General features: G+C 44.0%; 1 protein-coding gene across 1 annotated transcript in view; it reads left to right on the top strand.

The window, feature by feature from the left end:
* Positions 1 to 7021: 7021 nt before the first annotated feature.
* The window catches only part of LOC132583603 (epididymal sperm-binding protein 1-like), a 34584-nt gene continuing 21925 nt past the window's right edge, over positions 7022 to 19680 (top strand). Inside the window, exons 1-3 of the mRNA XM_060255225.1 lie at positions 7022 to 7025; positions 8627 to 8785; positions 9541 to 9693. Of these exons, the coding sequence (XP_060111208.1) occupies positions 7022 to 7025; positions 8627 to 8785; positions 9541 to 9693 (316 nt within the window). The remainder of the gene's footprint in view (positions 7026 to 8626; positions 8786 to 9540; positions 9694 to 19680) is intronic.

Raw genomic sequence — 19680 nt, 5'->3', positions numbered from 1 at the left:
TCTACCAACCTGAGCTCCTTGGAGGAGGTGTTGGATAAAAATATATATGCCCTGTAGTGCTAAATGTTACTGTTCACCATTTTCCTGATGAAGTACGGTATGTCTGACTATGATCTGAAGAGACTCAAGCTGGAATCTTCACTTAGCTATGGAAGCTTGCTGGGTGACCTTGGGCCACTCCCTCTCTCTGACAGAAACTTTAAGTTGGGGAAAGGGTATGGGAAAAGAAGGGTGTGGGGGAAGAACATTTTGCACAGCAGCACAGGTCCACCATACCGGATCCCAACCTTTGCAGCTGACGTTTGTCTTTGGGTCTCCTGTCTTCATGTTGAGTTGTGCTTTGAGTTCATCCTGCTGACGAGAATCTGGGAGTTGTTGATTGCTGTGTGAAAAGGTCAAGTTTAAGCCCATTATTTATTTATTCATCTCCCAATGATGGCAGAATCTGTTTCCTTCTGTTGTTTCTGTAGGAGGAAGAAGTGGCCAAGCAGAGCATATAAAAACAGCAGAGCAGAGTGCTTTCTTCACTTCTGTCAGTTTCCCTGATTGAAAGAGAGAGGAAGAGAGATGGCTTCCGCCATAGTCTTCCTTGGGTTTGCATGTGCTCTCCTTCCATTACTTGCAGCAGCAAAAGGTAAGGCCCATTCCATGTTTCTCCTCTGGCCTCCTTTTTGCTGGGGCAGCATGTCACGAATGCCTACTGATCTCTTTTAGCTTGCCCCTACATTTAGATTTTCATGGTCTTTAAATCTATTTTCATTTAAAAATACCATTATGTATGCTTACCACTCTGACAAACTTGGGTTTTCATAGCATCTTCTACTGAAATGTATAGACGAATAAAGGAAGGAATTCTTTACAGCAAGCAATCTCAACCTAGAGGAATCATTGCCCCAAGCTGTTGTGTCAGTAACTATCCCAGGTGGCTTTTGAGAAGGGTTCAATGACCATTTGAAGGCCTCTTTGTGGCTACAAGGCCAGAATAGCCAAAAGCACAGTGTCAGAAAAAGTGCAGCTTTGCTTACCAAAATGTGAGAAATTAATAGCAACATGTTCTGGCTCAGTGGCAGAGCATCTGCTGAGTATGTAGAAGGTACCAAGCTCAAGCACTCATGTATTTCCAGTTAAGTGCATCAACAAGGATGTGATGTGAAAGAAGACCTCTTCTGGAGACTTTGGAGAGCTGCTTGCTAGTTAGAGTAGACAGAACTGACATCGATCACCAGTAGTTTGTCTAAGTGGGAGACAGCTGATCTTCATGTATTCCATTTGTGATCCATAATGAAGTCATAGTCAGGCACTGTCGCTAGAAAGAATATTGAGCTAGATGTATAATTTGTTCACCCAGAGAGGTCACAAGCTCCTTTACCTTCCTTCCAGTTTGGTGTAGTGTTTAAGTGCATGGACTCTTACTTGGGAGAACCAGGTTTGATTCCCCACTCCTCCACTTGCACCTGCTGAGATGGGCTTGGGTCACCCATAGCTTTCATAGAAGCTGTCCTTGAAAGGGGAGCTGCTGTAACAGCACTCTTAGCCCCACCTACCCCACAGGGTGTTGGGTGGGGGGGAAGGTGGAGGAGATTGTGACTGCTCTGAGACTCTGAGATTCAGAGTATAGGGCGGGATATAAATCCAAAATCATCTTCTTCCCCAAAGCAAACACCCTGTGAGATGGTTGGGGGATAGAGAGCTCTCCCAGAAGCTGCCCTTTCAAGGACAACTCTGCGAGAGCTATGGTTGACCCAAGGCCATCCCAGCAGCTGCAAGTGGAGAAGTGGGGAATCAAACCCGGGTCTCCCAGATAAGAGTCCACACACTTAACCATTACAGCAAACTGGCTCTCAAACTGAGCAGTTCCTTCATACATGACTGAGGCCAGAAACTGAAAGACTGGCTATGGCAGAGAAGACCTTCCATTGATGGTGGACTGCCCAGTGCGCTGAGCAAAGTCTGGGAATAAAAAACCCAAAGACTGGCAGATTGCTAATATCTGTTCCAAAAACTAGACCACGGGTTTTTGGAAACCCTAGGCCCAGGAATGAATTTGTAGCAGGAGAGTCTCATAAGCATCCATAGTTGAGAGCTTTTGTATGAACCTGTGCCACAGTATGTTGGGTAGGTGTGACTGCTGCTATTTACCTCATGACAATCCCCATATTGAAGCTAATGTGATCACACAGAGCGGGGACCTATACTTTGTGGTGTTTGTGCAAACTTATGCCAAGTTTTGACCCATTTCCCCCTCCCGTTACAGACTTCATGAAAGCCCATCACATTATTTCCAAGGGACCACTGACCCCAAGGAGCAGGATTGGGGGGGGGGGCCTCAGTCAACCACTGTGAGAAGGGAAGGATGGTGAAGTCCCCTTATGTGAACACTGTGGGTCTTGGAATCTACCCCCCAAACTGTGGTGACCATATGTACAGGGTGTCAGTAACGGAGGTGTCAGTAATGGTCCCTCCAATAGAGAGCTTTCCAGGCTGCCATTTAACTAGAGTTGTTTGTGGGCTGCCATTTAACTAGGGTTGCCAATCCCCAGGTGAGGGTAGGGGATCCCACAGTTTGGAGGCCTTCCCCCTGCTTCAGGGTTATCAGAGAGCATGGGGGGGGGGGGGGATGTCTGACCAATTCCCATAGGATATAATGGAGAATTGATTCGTGGGAATCTGGGGCTCTGGGAGGCTGTTTTTTGATCATAGCATCAGTGCCTCTCCTCAGAATACCCCCTAAGTTTCAAAAAGATTGGAATGGGGCTCCAGTTTCATGAGCCCCAAAAGAAGGTGCCTCTATCCTTCATTATTACCTAATGTAGGAAGGTATTTAAAAGGCATGCAGTCTGTTTAAATGTGATTGCTAGAACTCCCTTCAGAGTTCAATCCTGCTTGTCACACCCTTGCTCCTGGTTCTACCCTAATGCCTCCTGGCTCCTCCCCCAAAGTGCCCAGATATTTCTTGAGTCTGACCTGGCAACTCTAGGTTTAACTCTTCTCAGAGGCATGGCAAGACAAAGGTCTTTTACCATGAAGAGATGCATAGTAAGAGTGGCTATTTCAGAACATGCAGTTTGTTGTTTGGGAGAGGGGGAGAAAGTGGCAACCAACATAATCTCCTGTTGAAAGGAAGGAACAAGAGCCCTACTGTCCTTTTCTTCTAGTTACCTGGGACCTCAAGGCACAGGGGGTGACCAGTTAGAGCAGGTGGGCCTTCCCACAGTTTCTTCTTCATTTTGCTTCCCCATTTCTCTCTGTTTCTTTTTCAGGTAGCCAAGTTTGTGTCTTTCCCTTCATTTTCAGAAACATGTCCTATACTTCATGCACAAGTGATGGGACTTCAGATGGGCGATTGTGGTGTGCTGTGACTCCTAACTATGATAAGGATCGCCAATGGAAGGCGTGTATTACTGAAGGTGAAAAAAAAATCCCATTTCAATCTCCTCTTCATGAAGGAATGGGATGATCTGCAGAATTTATTTATTCATTTGCATACTATATACTTGGTTCTGTGGGTTGGAAGGAAACATCAGGGACACAAGAAAAGATGGCTTTCTCCTCCAAAACCTGACCCCAAAAGTATCTGCGGTGAATTTTGGTATCAATCTCCCCATTCTCCCAAATACAAAGTTGTTCTATTAGGCTAAAGCTGGTGAAAGGGAGCAGGAAGAGAATTTTCAATCTAGGTTGATAATTTTTTAAAGCTTCAATAAGTGTGAGCCTGGGAAAAGATATTCGAAACACTGAGACCAGTTCTGCACTAGACTTTTAATCCTGGTTCAGCCCTGTCCCCAAACTGACATTCTATTTTAGAATCATAGAAACCAACTCTATGATTCTGTGGTTCTAGTGTAGAAATGTCAGTATGGGGAAAGGGCTGAACCAGGATTAAAGGTTTAGTGTGGAAGTGGTCAGAGAGTTACGACCTGTCTAGATGTAGAGAGTCCTAGGAATGGAGGATGTATTTACACAGAATGTATAACACCAAGGAGTTTTTTACTTGCAAAAAACTGAGGACTTTCCCTCGACAATCCCAAATATATGGAAACAATGAGTTAAAGAATTAATCAAAATTAGGGTTTTGTTTTTTTTTAAACTTCATAGTATCAGGACAAATAAGGCAATGAAATAACCTGGTTTTAAGTTTTGTGAAGGTTCAAGTTCAAGAACCTTTAATGGCATAAAAGGGTGAAAATAAATGTACATAGTAAAGGTGATAAAAGGCCAAGAGCATCCTTCTTTTTCTGAGAGGCATCTCAGGACAATGAAAGACTGTTCCTTCAGAAAAAGGACCCTAGGAGGGAAAGTTTGGAGAATCAGATTAGAGTTAGGAACTTTTAAGGAAAGAGAGAACTCCTTAAGCCTTCTTTTGTCTTTCCCTTTCAGTCAGATTTCCATATGAATTTCTTGTTCTCTCTGCTAGAAATACCCATTCTAAACCCCTGTTCCCCTTCTTCTCTTTAAGTCAGTGGTCCCCAACCTTCTTGGTACTGGGGACTGGCATCAGGGCTGACCCGCCCACCACGGTCCCAGGGCTGGCAGGGTGGGGGCACCAAATTTCCCCCCGGCCCCTGTGGCACTGTGCAGCCTTGCCCCCCCCAGTGCCGTGCAGTCTTGCCGTCCTGCCCCCTTCCCTTGCAGCGCCGCACAGTCTCACTGCCCGCCCCTCGCAGCGCCTCTGCAGTGGCAGGCAACCCACTGAAGAAGCGGCCCGCTGGAGTTAGCTCCGTCGCCCCCCACCCCATGTGACGAGGGTCGGGTCCCCCCTCCTGCTGCCATTGCCTTCCCTCTCTCCCTGGCGCTGCAATTCAGCGCAGCACTCCGTTGTGATCTCACTGGGGCAATTGACTCACTGGAGCTGGTATTCAAACCAACTTCTTCAGACTAACAGGAAAACAAAAGTAGAGCAGCCTAAGGGGTGGAGTTTTTTCCAAAACAAACAGAGGGACTCTGCTGCTTCTCTTCCCTTCACACACTCACAGGGCTTTTTTTGAGCAGGAACGCACAGGAACACCGTTCTGGCTGTCTTGGTGTCAGGGGTGTGGCCTAATATGCAAATGAGTTCCTGTTGGGCTTTTTCTACCAAAAAAAGCCCTGCACACTCACTAGGAAGACCCAGGTGGTTCTGCTTACTCACCCCATCCATTCAGCTTTCCTCTTGGTCTCCCATCCAAGCTGGCTGTACTTCCCTGAAATGAAACTGAATGCAACACACACATACACTCTTGTGATCTTACTGGGACAACTGACTCACTAGAGCTGCTAAATGTAAAGTGCGTGTGAATACAACCCCTGGGAAGGCCGAGGGTTCTGCCTGGGGTGGCAGAGCTCCTAGTGCTGGGGCTGATCCCAATCGATCAGGGTGCTCCATTTTGCCACCATGAGAGGGCTTTCATTATATAAAGGATAAGTCCATATACAATTGTCTATATGCCATATGTTCAAACAATGATAAAGGTGTAAGGGCCTCAATCTGCTGATTTACAGGTGGGCCTTCATCTCTCCAATATTGTAAAATAAATCTTTTAGTTGTAACAAGGGCAGGGAGGAATCATTTTCATTGACCATCAGTTAGCCTTCATGAGATGGGCACATAGTTTAAAAGTTCATAAGCATCCACAAAAATCAAGAAACATTCTAATACAGAACTAATATAACTTCTTTCTAGAAAGAAAGCATCCAAAGCATACGCTTAAGGGATACATCCCATGAATTATGAACCAACAGTTAGACATTTTAGTTAATCCTTTACTGAAGAGTTGCTGTGGTGTCCAATTTTTCCAAAGTATAATGTTTTGCTGATTAAGTAACATCCTAGGATCCATAGAGAGAGAAAGTATAAACTTTAAAGACCATATCCCATTGCTTTTGCAAAGCAGGGTGTTTTGCCTCCTTATTCCATTCATTCCTGATACTCTGCATATCATATTTAATAATTGACATCATATTTTACAAATACTGTAGATTTCATTTCCTTCATTGATTCAGTTAGAATTTCCAGGAGCAAAGGGGATTCTGAGACACTTAATATCACAAGGCCATATTTAGATACCAACATATTTAGACGTTGCAAGCTGTGACTACTGCCTATCAACATAAATTGACAAGTGACATCAAGAACTCAGCTGACAGAATGACAAAAACTCATCATCATGGTCTATCAATTGCTCCAATGTAAAAATCCCCCTATTGGTCCAAGCCTTTGGTTAAAAAAAAGTTCTTCCCAATTTTTAGGTCTGGGTTGACCAATAATGTCAATTTAGCCTGCAAAAATGGATTATATTTATATTGTCAGGACATTACAAACTGTAGTCCTCTATCTGCAGAAATTTCAAGAGGAATGGGATCCACACTGGCATAAATAGATCCTAATGCATTAACATAAGAACATAAGAGAAGCCATGTTAGATCAGGCCAATGGCCCATCCAGTCCAACACACTGGGCGTTTTCGCTCTGACCTTTTACTGGCGCGACCACCCTCCTCACGCCGGCGGATCTGCAGGGATTTCGCACCAGAAGCGCCGGCGCAGCCAAAAGAGCCGGCTACTTCCGTCGCGAAACCCGCTCAAACGTTTTCCTGCTTCTTGGCGGTTTCCGTTTGAGCGGGTTTCGCGACGGAAGTTGCCGGCTCTTTTGGCTGCGCCGGCGCTTCTGGTGCGAAATCCCTGCAGATCCGCCGGCGTGAGGAGGGTGGTCGCGCCAGTAAAAGGTCAGTGCGAAATCAGCCTCTGTGTCACACAGTGGCAAAAATAATTTTATATATACACACACACTGTGGCTAATAGCCACTGATGGCTATTTTTATCTAACCCCCTCTTGAAGGTGGCTATGCTTGTGGCCGCCACCACCTCCTGTGGCAGTGAATTCCACATGTTAATCACCCTTTGGGTGAAGAAGTACTTCCTTTTATCCGTTTTAACCTGTCTGCTCAGCAATTTCATCGAATGCCCACGAGTTCTTGTATTGTGAGAAAGGGAGAAGCACCAGACAAGAGAAGCACCAGAGAAGGAACCTCCAAAAGAGCCCAATATGGGTACTTCAACAGTGAGGAACTGATTTCCAATAATTCATACAAGTTAACAAATATGCTTGATGATATAAACTAAGATTAGGGAAACCAAAGCCTCCTTCACTGAATGGGAGTTCTGTCCTTGTTAAAGAAATCCAAGATACCAAGGAACCCCACATCCATTTCCAAAATTAAGTATCAATTTTATGAATATATCTACAAAGTACATGAAAAGGAATTGTATATAAAATATAAATAATCCTGGATATCATATTCACTCTGAATATTTTTACTTTGTCCCATTAAGACAAGTTTAAGGTTGCACATCTGTCCAAATCCAAACATATGTCAGCAATTGGCATGTTGAAATTTAACATAATATGTAATATCTCTAGGAATCAATATTCCAGTAAATGACACCTGGACACCACCTAAAATATCCAAGAGCAAATGCACTCCATAATATATTTTCTCCCAGGGGCATCAACTCAGACCTTATCCAATAAATCCAATAGCTAGACAAGTCTCCCCAAGGTTTTAATAACATTCATTAATGCAGAAATGGAAAACTGAGGTTCCAGAATGAACAGTAAAAGTTAATCTGCAAGAAGAATAATTTTAAATTAATGAATAATTTTAAATGCCAAATAATTACGTACAAAGCCATGAACGTTATTATTTTGTCTGGTGGCACAAGCCACAGGTTCCAGATTTAAATCAAAAATAAGAGAAAGAGGACAATATTGTCTAGTACTCCTATCAAGGGGGAAATGGCACAGAAAATATGCCATTAGTCTATATCCTGAATCTGGAAGAGAACCAGTCAGAGCCTTCTAATCCATTTGAAAAATGTTTGAGGAAAATCATTCTTAGTCAATGCAATGAAGATGAATTTCCAGTATAATATGTCAAAAGCTTTTTCAGTATCAAGTGAAAGCATGACATCTTGATCAGATCTCTTCAAAGCAATCAAATCAGTGATCAGATGGGAGCTTATCAGAGCTTCTTCCTTTTAAATGCTCAGGTAAAGCAGTTATGGCTGTGACAGTTGGACCATAAGGAAGGCTGAATGCAGAAGAATAGATGCTTTCAAGCTGTGGTGTTGGAAAAGAATCTTGAGAGTCCCTTGGACTCAAATCAGTTAGTCCTAAGGGAAATCAACCCTGACTGTTCCCTGGATGGTCAGCTGCTGAAGCTCAAATCATTTGGCCACCAAATGAGAAGGGAGCACTCACTGGAGAAGATCCTGATGTTGGGAAAGACAGAAGGCAAAAGAAGAAAGGGGTGGCAAAAGATGAGATGGCTGGACAGCATTACTGATGTAACTAACACGAATTTGAGCAGACTTCGGAGGATGGTGGAAGACAGGAGGACCTGGTGTGACTTGGTCCATGGGGTCGCAAAGAGTCGGAATCGACTGTGCGACTGAATGACAACAACAACAAAGCAGTTTCAGTGGTATTAGTTCTTACTACCCAAGGATTTAGAGGAAAAAAACTTATATGAAATATTTTACATCCCCTAGAACAGAAGCACAGTCTGCATGCAGTGTGTTATTTCCCCAATAAGGTAAACAAAGGAGGGCACAGCAATAGATGTATGTTTTACTCTTGTCCTTTGTCTAGAGTATGGAGGTAATTCTGATGGCCAACCCTGTGTCTTCTCCTTCATCTACTTGGGAAAGAGATACTTCACCTGTACGACTAAAAATTCACATAAGGCTTGGTGCGCCACGACAAGGAACTATGATAAGGACAAGAAATGGAGCTTTTGTGCTGACACGAGTGAGTATACTGAGCCTGAATCCAGACCTGTTGCAAAATATTTGATTGCGGATTGAGCACAATGAGGATTTAAAAAAAACATTAGCCAGAAATGTCTCTTCAGAGAGCCAATGTACAGCAGTTGCTGGAGTCTCGGTTGAGGGCTGGGAAGACTCAGGTTTTAACCCCACTCAGCCCTGAAGCTTGCTGGCTGACTACTGACCAGTCAGTTTTTCACTTTTCACATTTCACTTTGATCCCAGTCAGGCCTCATTTTGGGCAGGAGCTCACAGGAGCAGAGTTCTGGAACCTCTAGATTTTATTGTGCTCTTTCTTACCCCACCCCCAATGTTTTTGGGCTCCATTGTTCAATCCCACTGTGAGAATTTTGCTGAACTCTTAAGATTTGACAAAATTTCTACTATTTCTTCTCACAAAAAAGGGAAAATAGCCAAAATACATAAAGCAAACAGATGGAAATCTTCCTCATGCCACTGTGACAACATAGGAGAAAGTAATTTAGAAAGTATGATGGGAGTAAGGTTTTATTATTACACTCACAACTCAAGAAGCATTTTAAGGTAGATGTTGAGCTGATATAATTTGGTACACCTTTTGGTGATGTCAGGGGTGTATGGTATATGCAAATGAGTTATGCTAATGAACTCCAGCATCTCTTTTTCTACAAAATGCCCCCTGATCCCGGTCAAATCTGATGGGGTGCAAATGTGGGACTGGGGAAGTGCCAGGAGCTCACTTCTCTCCATCCCTTCCAGGACTATGTGGTGATCCCTGTGCCATTCCATTCGAGTACAATAACACCATTTATCAAGGTTGTACAACAGTTGACTCACCCAATGGGAAACCCTGGTGCTCTCAGACCAAAAACTATGATGTGGATCGGAAGAGGGTTTTTTGTGAAGCTTCAGGTAAGAAAAGCAGCAGATACGTTTATTTGTAAGCCAAGGAATTCTTTGGATCGTATACTGGCAGGCAGGCTTGGGAAACACTATTCATTGCTTTGGTGCAGAAATTTCTCTTGCTCCTCAAAATGCACTGTTTGGTTACTCTGATCTCTGCAATAGTCTACTTTTGCATTCCTAATTTTCTTTTTCTTCTATCTTTTTCTCTATTTCTTTTAAATAATATTTTTGAAACTACTTTCTTTGGAAAAATGGACTCTCTTCACCCCTATTTGTTTTTAATACTTGTGTTTTTGATAAGTTCCAAAAGTTGTTGCTTTACTCTCATTTGTTGTTTGTGGTCTTTATGGGTTTTATAAACTGTACAGTCTTTGTGGAACTGTTCTTATGTAATTATAATTATTTACTGTTTGTTCTAACCATTAACTGGCTTTTCTATTGAAATGGGACCTCAAACTGTGAACAAAGACAATATAAATAAAGCCCAAATATGGCAATAAAATTATATCTTACATGAAGAATAAAACCAGAAACAGATGAGCAACTGCAAACAACATAGTTCTTCACCCTCAAATTTCCTCCACTGAATTGTTTGGTATTTTACAGAGCCTAAAAGCTAAGAGGGTGTATGTGTGTGGGGGGAATCCTTGGAACTCCTATATGACAGTAGTAAGATGCTGCCTCTAAGGAATATGTTGAGGGTCTTCTTGTGTGGGTGTGTATGCATCATAAAGGCATAGCTGACTTATGGCAACCCCAGCAAGTGGTTTTCAAGTCAAATGAGAAGCAGGAGTGGTTTGCCATTGCCTTCCTCTGCAGAGTCTTCTTTGGTGGTCTTCCTTCCAAGTACCAGTTCAACTTCCAAGATCTGACAAGATTGGGTTAATTCACTGAAAATGTCGAGACAGTATGCAACTGCAATAAAGAAGGCCAGTGCTCTGCTGGGGATTATCAGGAAGGGAATTGAAAACAAATCAGCCAATATCATGATGCCCCTATATAAATTGATGCTGTGGCCTCTTTTGCAGTACTGTGTACAATTCTGATCACTACTCCTCAAAAAAGATATTATAGCATTGGAAAAGGTGCAGAAAAGGGAAACAAGAATGATCAAAGGGTTGGAATACTTTCCTTATAAAGAAAGGTTAAAACACTTGGGGTTCTTTCGCTTGGAGAAATGTTGACTAAGGGGTGACATGACAGAGGTTTACAAGATTATGCATAGGATAGAGAAGGCAGAGAAAGAAATACTTTTCTCCCTTTCTCACAGCATAAGAACTCATAGGTACACAATGAAATTGCTGAGCAGTTGGGTTAGAATGGATAAATGGAAATACTTCTTCATCCAAAGGGTGATTAACACATGGAATACACTGCCACAGGTGGCGGCGGCAGCTACAAGCATAGCCAGCTTCAAGAGGGGATTGGATAAACATACAGAGCAGAGGTCTATCAGTGGCTATAAGTCACAGGGTATTGATGGCACTCTCTGTCTGGGGTAGTGATGCTCCATCTTCTTGGTGCTTGGGGGGCAACAGTGGGGAGCTTCTAGTGTCCTGGCTCTACTAATGGACCTCCTTTTTGATGATGGCACCTTTTTTTGGCCACTGTGTGACACAGAGTGTTGGACTGGATGGGCTGTTAGCCTGATCCAACATGGCTTTTCTTATATTCTTATGTTCTTAAAGTTTGGCCTATTCAAGTCAAAATCTGTCTTCTGGCATGTTAAAAAAAAATATACCAGAACACCCAGGACAGTGGGAAAAACAAAAACTATCCAGCTGGAGGATACCATGGTTCATAGTGCTAAAGACTGTTGAACAATCTAAAAGACAGAATGGGTTTTGTGTCTCATTTCTGCATCTCACTCTTGGTGTCTGTTTTGGGCTAGGTCATCCACTGTTCCGAAACAAATTCCCCAAAGTTCCCAGATATTTCCTGAGTAGGACCTGGCAATCCTACAAGTAGAGCTGATCTCTTGAACTGTTTACCTATTACAGCATTTGGGATCTGTTGTTACAAATTGACTTTTTAAATTCAGCTTTAAGCAGCTTTTACCACAGTCTCACTCAGCTAGACACACTCTCAATGCTCCCACAGCTCTCTGGTGATTGCTGCTTTCCTCCTGTCCCATCGATTCCTCTTAGGGAAAGTCAGAACCCAACCTATCCATCACAAGCCCACTGCTTTGAAGCTCACTGGGTGATTTCTGCTCTGTCATGCCCCCCCCCTCACCCTTTGCAGCCTTGTTGTGAGGATAAAATGGAATAGAGGAGAATGACGTGTGCCACCCTGAGCTCCTCATAGGTCAGCCTGCTCTGGCTTTCTTTCCCCACCAGTGACCCTCAGCCTTACTGGCTTTGTGATAAAACAGGAGAGGGAAGAACTATGTTATGTAGCCCTGATCTCCTTGGAGAAAAGATGGTGTAATGGATGGATGTGGGATATCACATTTGCTCCAGAGATGTCCCTTTCACTCTTTCTCTCTGTCTTCTGCCCAGCAGCTCCAGAACAAAAACCAATTTGCGTGTTTCCTTTTGTATTCAATGGCAAAAATTACACAACCTGTACAGAAGCTGGGTCATTCTTTAAAAATCTCTGGTGCTCTCTGACCAACAACTATGATGAACACAAGAAGTGGAAACGCTGTCAATCCTCAGGTGGGAGAAGCTGTAGAGGTGAAGGGTGTCAGAGTTTATGGGTGTCCTTTGAACAGGCATGGGAGCTGAATGTGAAGGGTTAAAAAGAGCTCCAGTCCTCTCCTTTGGTTGGGGAAATGATCAGCCCTTGCAAATTTCAGGTGTGGATCCAGCCAGCTTCTCTGCTGGTGAAAAATGGAGGAGGGAGATCTCTTTTGAATACCCCCCCAAAGGCTATATAAGGGACAAAAAGTCACATGGGATAGGAATTGTGGGAAGGATGGGAATTGGATGAGACTGGATGGCTGGATCTGTCTCTTTGTTTTTACATTTATCATTCCCCCATTGATCTCCCTCATTTTCATGTTGTTTTTAGAAAAAAGTTTTTTATTTTGATTTCTCTCTCTCCAGATTTAGAAAAGGCATGTCATCAAAAGTCATAAGTTCCTGTTTCAATTATCTTAAGCTGCAAAGTAAGTATTTTCCTCTCGCTATATTACTTCCTTTTTATTTAGCCCAACAGGGGCACTGCCCCTGCTGGCTCCGCTTGTGAACCCTGGAGGTCTCTGCACTCACAATATCTAACAGCAATTTGAATACTAAAAGAGCAATCCCGCCTCTTACTAAAAGAATTGCTGCAGTTCCTGATGAGGCCAAACCAAGAGCGGTCATCTTTCCTTGGTGAGCTGTAGGCAAAATGAGATGTATAATGAGTGTCATAATTTGCTTTCCCCCTGAATGGGGACTCAAAGTGGTTAACATTCGTCTCCTCTCCACCATTTTCTCCTCACAACAAACCTATGAGGCAGATTAGGCTGAGAGTGTGTGACTGACCCACGTTCACTGAGCAGGGTTCTGTGTCCCTTGGAGGGATTCAAATCTGGCTTTCCTGGCCCCTAGTTTGACTCTTTAACCACCACACCATGCTGGTTTTGATAGCTTAGGTAGGTTCTTAAGCTTTCTTTGTTTTGTAAATAAGAGGATAAGTTTCATTCTGTCTTGCTGTGCTGCCTTTCTCTCCAACAGGGACCCAAGGCCAATTAGCTAGGGTTGCCAAGTCCCTCCACTCCTTCGGTGGGGGATTTTTTGTGTGCATGTGAAGTGTGTGCTCAGCATGATGATGTCACCCAGAAGTGATGTCATTGCACAGGGCACAGCACATGGGGGGCACTCTAGGAATTGTGGTAAAACTCTATGGTAAAACTCTATGGTTTTATCACAGATCCTAGAGTGCCATACTATAGGGTTTTACTGCAATTCCTAGAGTGTCCCCAGTGTGATGACATCATTTCTGGGTGATGCCATTGTGCTGTATGCACTGCATGGCAACAGGGCTCTTCCGGGGAGGGGATCCCCCTGGTGGCCTCCTTCCTGCCGGCAGATTGGGGCCACGCAAAATGGGGGATCCCCTGCCCTACCGCTTACATTGTTCTCCTATTTTCCATTTGGTGTTCACAACAACCCTGTGAAGTGGGTCTGGGTAAGATGATGTGAGAGACCCAAGGTCAGCCAGCAACCTTCCATAGCAGTGTGCAGATTCAAACCTGGCTCTTGTTAAACAATGGGTGTGATCACATGAGAGATTTCGCCCAACCTAGCCATGCCCCCATCTGAATTTAATGTGTGCAATCACATTTGCACATCTGCACCCCAAGTCTTGCCTGTCCTTACCTCATCTTAGGATGGGCTGGGACTGGATTAAATAGCTACTGGGAAATTCCCAGTACCAAATCTCTAGGGTGTGTTTCACGGCTGTCTGAACAGCCAGGGTTCACGATGCACATGCCCTACATGTGCACAAGCAGTCTGAATGCTCCTCTTGCACGTGTGCAGCCCATGCCTCTCCTGGCAGCAGGGTGGGGGCTGTGTGAATGCTGTGGCATGCATCAAAGAACACCGGCTTTATCAAAGCCAAGATACTGCCGCGTCAAATTTCCAGTGTGATCCCATCTATAGTCCAGCAATATAACCACCATTACACTGTACAGACTCTGATAGGCCAAGGAAAATTTAAACCCTTTTGGTTTTTTTCACAGAAAGGATATTTTGCAACCACCTTGTCTGTGTTGATTTCTTTGCTGGCTTTGAAACCTTTGCTTCCGCTACAAATAGCATTTGGGAGTTGTGGAGCTCATCTGTGCCAGGATGGTGTGATTCTCTTCATTTTGATGCTGCAAGTCCCATGATCATCCTGAAGCTGGTGGCCAATTTTGAAATGCCTAGCTTTATTCTGAGATGAATTCTGCTCACACAGGTGATCATAGCTTCCATTGGAAAAAAGCAGGGTGTGTGTGTGTGTGGGAATTTCTGGAGACTGTGCAGCCCAGAATGTTCCGATTCACTTCATGTTTGACTCTGCAATGCCCATGATTATCCTGAAATGGCTAATTTTCAGAAGGGCACATGGGATAGTTGCCTGTCTCCTCACATGGAGTAACTGTGTGTGGAGCAGAAAAATTGGGGAAATACCTTCCCCAGCATGGTTTTCAGCCAGAAAAAGGCTGAGGGAAGGGAGAGGCAGAAGTATTTAGGCTCTCCATTTTTTTTTAAAAGAAGTCATTCCCTGCAGCTGCAGCAACCCATCTTTATTTGGGGATTTTGTGGCAATCTTAACCTGTGTGAGCAGACCTCATCCCAAAATAAGGCTAGGCATTTCAAAACTGGCCACCAGCTTCAGGATGATCATGGGACTTGGAGTATCAAAATGAAGAGAATCACACCATCCTGGCAAGACTGGATCTACATGGTTTTTGAGGGGGGGGGGGAAATTTAAAAATGGTGCCCCCTTATGGGCCATTCTGTCTTATGGTTGCATAGAATACAATGGACTCTATACCCAATTTGGCACCCCCCCTCCGTTGGCCCCCAGGGCAAGCACCCCCCTCTGCCCCTTCCTAGATCTGGCCCTGCATCCAGCCACAGATGAGCTCCGCAACACCCACATGCTATTTGTAGTGGAAGCCAAGGTTTAGAAGCCAGCAAAGGAATCAGCACAGATCCTATGATGCCTTTTGTCAAGCCTTCCTTCCAAATAGAGACAGAGCTCTTTCCCCATCAGAATACGTTTTTCTCCATTAAAGGAAAAAATAGCAGAATAATCCAACATAGTGGCAGGGAGTTGTAGGATCCAAACTATCTCCTTCATAGGGCTGTTGCGGAGATAAAAGAGGAAGGAAACTGCATATGGCACCTTGAAGGAAGTGGAAGAGGTGCGAGATGAAAACTGTAATTAATACATTCAAGCAGATGGACTTTGCACAGAGGGCTCACCTCTTCTTAGAGCCCAAGGGGGCACTCACTTCATTGAAGTTGACCCATGCTTCTCAGACACAAATGACAAATCAGTTTTTGTTTTTTCCCAGGTTGTTGGACCAGTGGTCTGAACACTTGTGATTCCAATGATGCTAACTCACCAGTGGGATGTTTCCAGCATTCTTCAAGTTTTTGGGGGTTTCTTTCTAAGTCACTCATAGAAATAAAACCTTTCTCATATATTGGCAAGCTTCAGACTCTGTTTCTCCTTGGCTTCCATATGGGCCCTGTTCTCTGTGGACCCTCAAAACAGAAGAGCAGCAGTTCAGAAGCAGCATTTGTACCCAGCAGTGCACTTTGGCTCCAACCAGCTTTTTCACTGCATCTCATCCAATTTTCCTCTTTGCTACAGACCACATCTAATATATCTTTTGTTCATGCAGATCAATGATACCCAGCATAGCCTCTTTGAGCAAAGAGGACTCTTCCTTCCCTTTTCACCAGCAGAAAAGCTGGTTTGATTCAACCCACTGCCTCTATTTTCTACCACCATTTCCTATGAAACCCATCTTCTTTTATTTTGCCCCTTTTACCCTTTGACCTTCAGTGGTCCCAGTGTGCTTTCCGTCACATCCATAGCTTACTGATATAAAGAGAAGTTCTGAGATATTGGATAACTTACAATAATAGTCCCTGGTTTGTACACATGCAAAACCTAGAAGTCACACATAGGTTCAGCTCTTAAAGTGAAACACCATTCTCCAAAGGCTCACTAGCTGTGTGGTTGTGTGCATTTATTGCACCCATAATTCACCACATCACATTATTTTGTATCTGCCACATTATGTAACTTCTGAAAGTCTGAAAGGTAACAAGTTCCCAAATCCTGTGATTGTGAAGAAGGCTTCCAGAATGGTGGGCTGTGCTTCATGAAAATTCAGAAGCTGGGATGGATGACTGGATTGTTCAGTGGTCAAGACCAAGGCATGCCATTTACCCTTCACTTGTTTCATCTCAGCCCATGGCTTCCATTCTCTAGTCTCTGCTTATCATAAAATATCACCAGGAGATGGGATCAGTTGGGACCTGAGCTTTTATAGTTGTAGAATGGTAGAACTTCCTAAGTCAATCTAGACTTTTACAAACATCAAGAACTGCTGACATTACCTTGGTACCCATATTATTGCCCTTGTAAAGAGTAATTGCGGAAGTCATAGCCAGGTGTGGCCTTAGGGCATGAGGCACCCCAGGCAAACCTGTCACCCACACCATTGCCACCTTTCTCTGTGGTACTGCCCTGTGGCACCGTGACCCACTGCCTGTACCCTTTCGCCCCCTGGGGGCATGCACAGGAATGAGGAGGGCATCCGGACAGCTCCTGACCTTTGTTCTGAGGTGCTCGGGGGGGGGGAGGGTCCAACTCGGCATCTCCCCAGCCCAATGTTCTAGGCAAATGCCTAATTTGCCTAGTGGCAGGGCTGCCTCTGGTCACTGCCAGTGGATGTTGGGAAGGTTATGAAAATGGATGTCTCTGAAAAGGGATTAGAGAGATTCATCGAGAACAGGTCCAAGAGATGGCTATTAGAGATGGTTAGTAAAGGGAACCTCTATTTTCAGAGGTAGTAAACCTCTGAATGCCAGTGCTTGAAGGCAGCATCAGGGGGAGGCCTTGATTTCTATGTTCTGTTTGCTGGCCCACTAGGGCAACTGGGTGGCCACTGTGTGAAACAGAATGCTGGAATAGTTGGATCACTGGTCTGATTTAACAGGGCTTGTTTTATGTTCTTGTACCACTGGGAAATCTTCTGCCTCAGTGTCAAACTAAATGTGGGTGATTGAGTCTAAGACAGCGTGTAATTGTTAGATGATTGTAGGTGAGTGACTGATACATGTAGGTATGATTGCACCCTTGTTTAATAATTAGATGCACAACTAGATGCACTTTTAAAGCCACAAAATGTCCTGACTAATAATGATATCAGACTGGGGGAAAATTTGTTTGCCTCAGTTCTAGAGATGAAATTGCTTGCTTACTTTGCCTTCTTAAAATGTGTCTTTGCAAACATCATCATCATCATCATTTGTTTATTTATATTCTGCCCATTCCCCATAGGGGCTCAGAGCGGAGCACAACATGAATAATAAAATCACAATAAAATCAACATAACAATAAAACAGCATAACAGTAAAAACCGATTATGATGTTCAGTCGAACATGCAATGGTTATGCAATAGACTATCCATGAAGAACAGAACCAGTCTTTTGCACTGCAATCCTAAGTAGAGTTAGATCTTGCTAATGGCCAAACTGGATTATGGACCCCTCCTCCCAGTTTGGTCTGGGTTCCCCTGACCCAATTCTCAGCATGTCAAGTAAGATGTCAGCTGCTGAGGACTATTTTCCCAAGTACCACTGATCAGGTCTGTGGCATGTTGACCTCTGGTGACTGACCCCTACTGGGGGCCTGGAGGATTTTCAGGGAGGTGGCTGAGTGAAGCCTTCCCCTGTCCTTCTGACTGCTGGTACTCCAAGGATGTCTCCCCTCCAAGTACTTATCAGAGTCAGCCCTGCTTAGCTGCTGAAATCTGATGAGATTGGGCTTGCTATCCACATCAGGGCAAGCTTGACCTGGGTTTGATTTGAGTCACTCCTCAATAACACACACTATGAAGCAATAAAGGCTTATTGAAGAAATTCCACATGAGATTTTAAGAACTGTTCCTACAGTTCACTGGCAATCATAATTTTCTTATAGGGGATTGAATAAACATATGGAACCATATTCAGTCCATCAATGGCTATCAGCCAGAAGGCATAGATGGAACATTGTGTCTGGGGCAGTGATGCTCCGTATTCTTGGTGCTTGGGGGGGGGCAACAGTGGGAGGGCTTCTGAAGTTCTGGCCTTGTTGGTGGACCTCCTGATGGCTCCTGTTTTTTGGCCACTGTGTGACATAGAGTATTAGACTGGGTGGGCCATTGGCGTGATCCAATGTAATTTCTCATGTTCTTATAATGCATTTAAAATAACCAAACTAAACTAGCTGACTGTTTATTCAATCTCTGCAGCTGAGGTATTGATTCTTATAGCCAAAGCATGGTGTTCCAAAGCACATGAAGAGTATCTACAGGCAGCATGTGGGGTGAGTGCAGGAAAATAAAGAATACTAAGTGAAATGTGATAGAAGGGTATCCTCTCCCACCACAGACTTTCTATAGAGAACTCTGACCATAACCTCTTGACCTTCCTCAACCAGTTACAGAACTGTCTCCAGGGAATATTCTGGACTGGAGCAAGTTTCCTCTCTCCTTTATCAGATTCACAATGGAATGGTGTGAGCTAATTAACAGGCTTAATTACTGGTTATTCTTGGGGCTGGGCGTGCTTGTAGAGAAGTCAGATACAGAAAAATAAATGTTTAGTTGGAATTTTTCTCTAAGATGGAGTCTCCTTCAAACTCTCTGCTAGTGATCAAAGCCTGGGAGTGGGACTCACCTTTAGCCTCCAGGTGGCAACATGGAACCAACTGAGCTATAAGCAAATGATCAGAAATGTGATATCGGCCCTATGGCAGGAGAAGAGAAGACAAAATGAAGACCTCACTAACATTAAGGCCAGGACTCTGAACAACAGATTGAGGGAACTGAGGACAGGAAATGCAAAAGAAGCAGCACTGTGGTGAAGAACAAAGGGTTAGAGCCATGAAGACTGAGGTAGGAACCAAGACACAGGGATAAGGCAAGCCTGTAGAATGTCAATGGGTGGGTAGGAAAAGGGAGAAGAGGAAGAAGACATTTTCTGGAGGGAAGCGCAGGAACTTCTTGGCTAGGTGGCCTCAGCTTGCTATCCTGGTGCTCCTCTCAACTTATGATGTGCATGGGGCCTGGAGCTTTTGCTGTCTAACCAGACATAATAGCAACAAGCAGGGCTTTTTTTGAACAGGAACGTGCAGGAATGCAGTTTTGGCTGGCTCAGCGTCTGGGGTGTGACCTAATATGCAAATGAGTTCCTGCTGAGCTTTTTCTACAAAAAAGTCTGGTGTGAAACCATGGTGATGCCAGGGGGTGTGACCTAATATGCAAATGAGTTTCTGTTGGGCTT

The sequence above is a fragment of the Heteronotia binoei genome, chromosome 15 (genome assembly GCF_032191835.1).
Source record: "Heteronotia binoei isolate CCM8104 ecotype False Entrance Well chromosome 15, APGP_CSIRO_Hbin_v1, whole genome shotgun sequence".
Taxonomy (NCBI): domain Eukaryota; kingdom Metazoa; phylum Chordata; class Lepidosauria; order Squamata; family Gekkonidae; genus Heteronotia; species Heteronotia binoei.
This window is presented reverse-complemented; position numbering and strand designations above follow the sequence as displayed.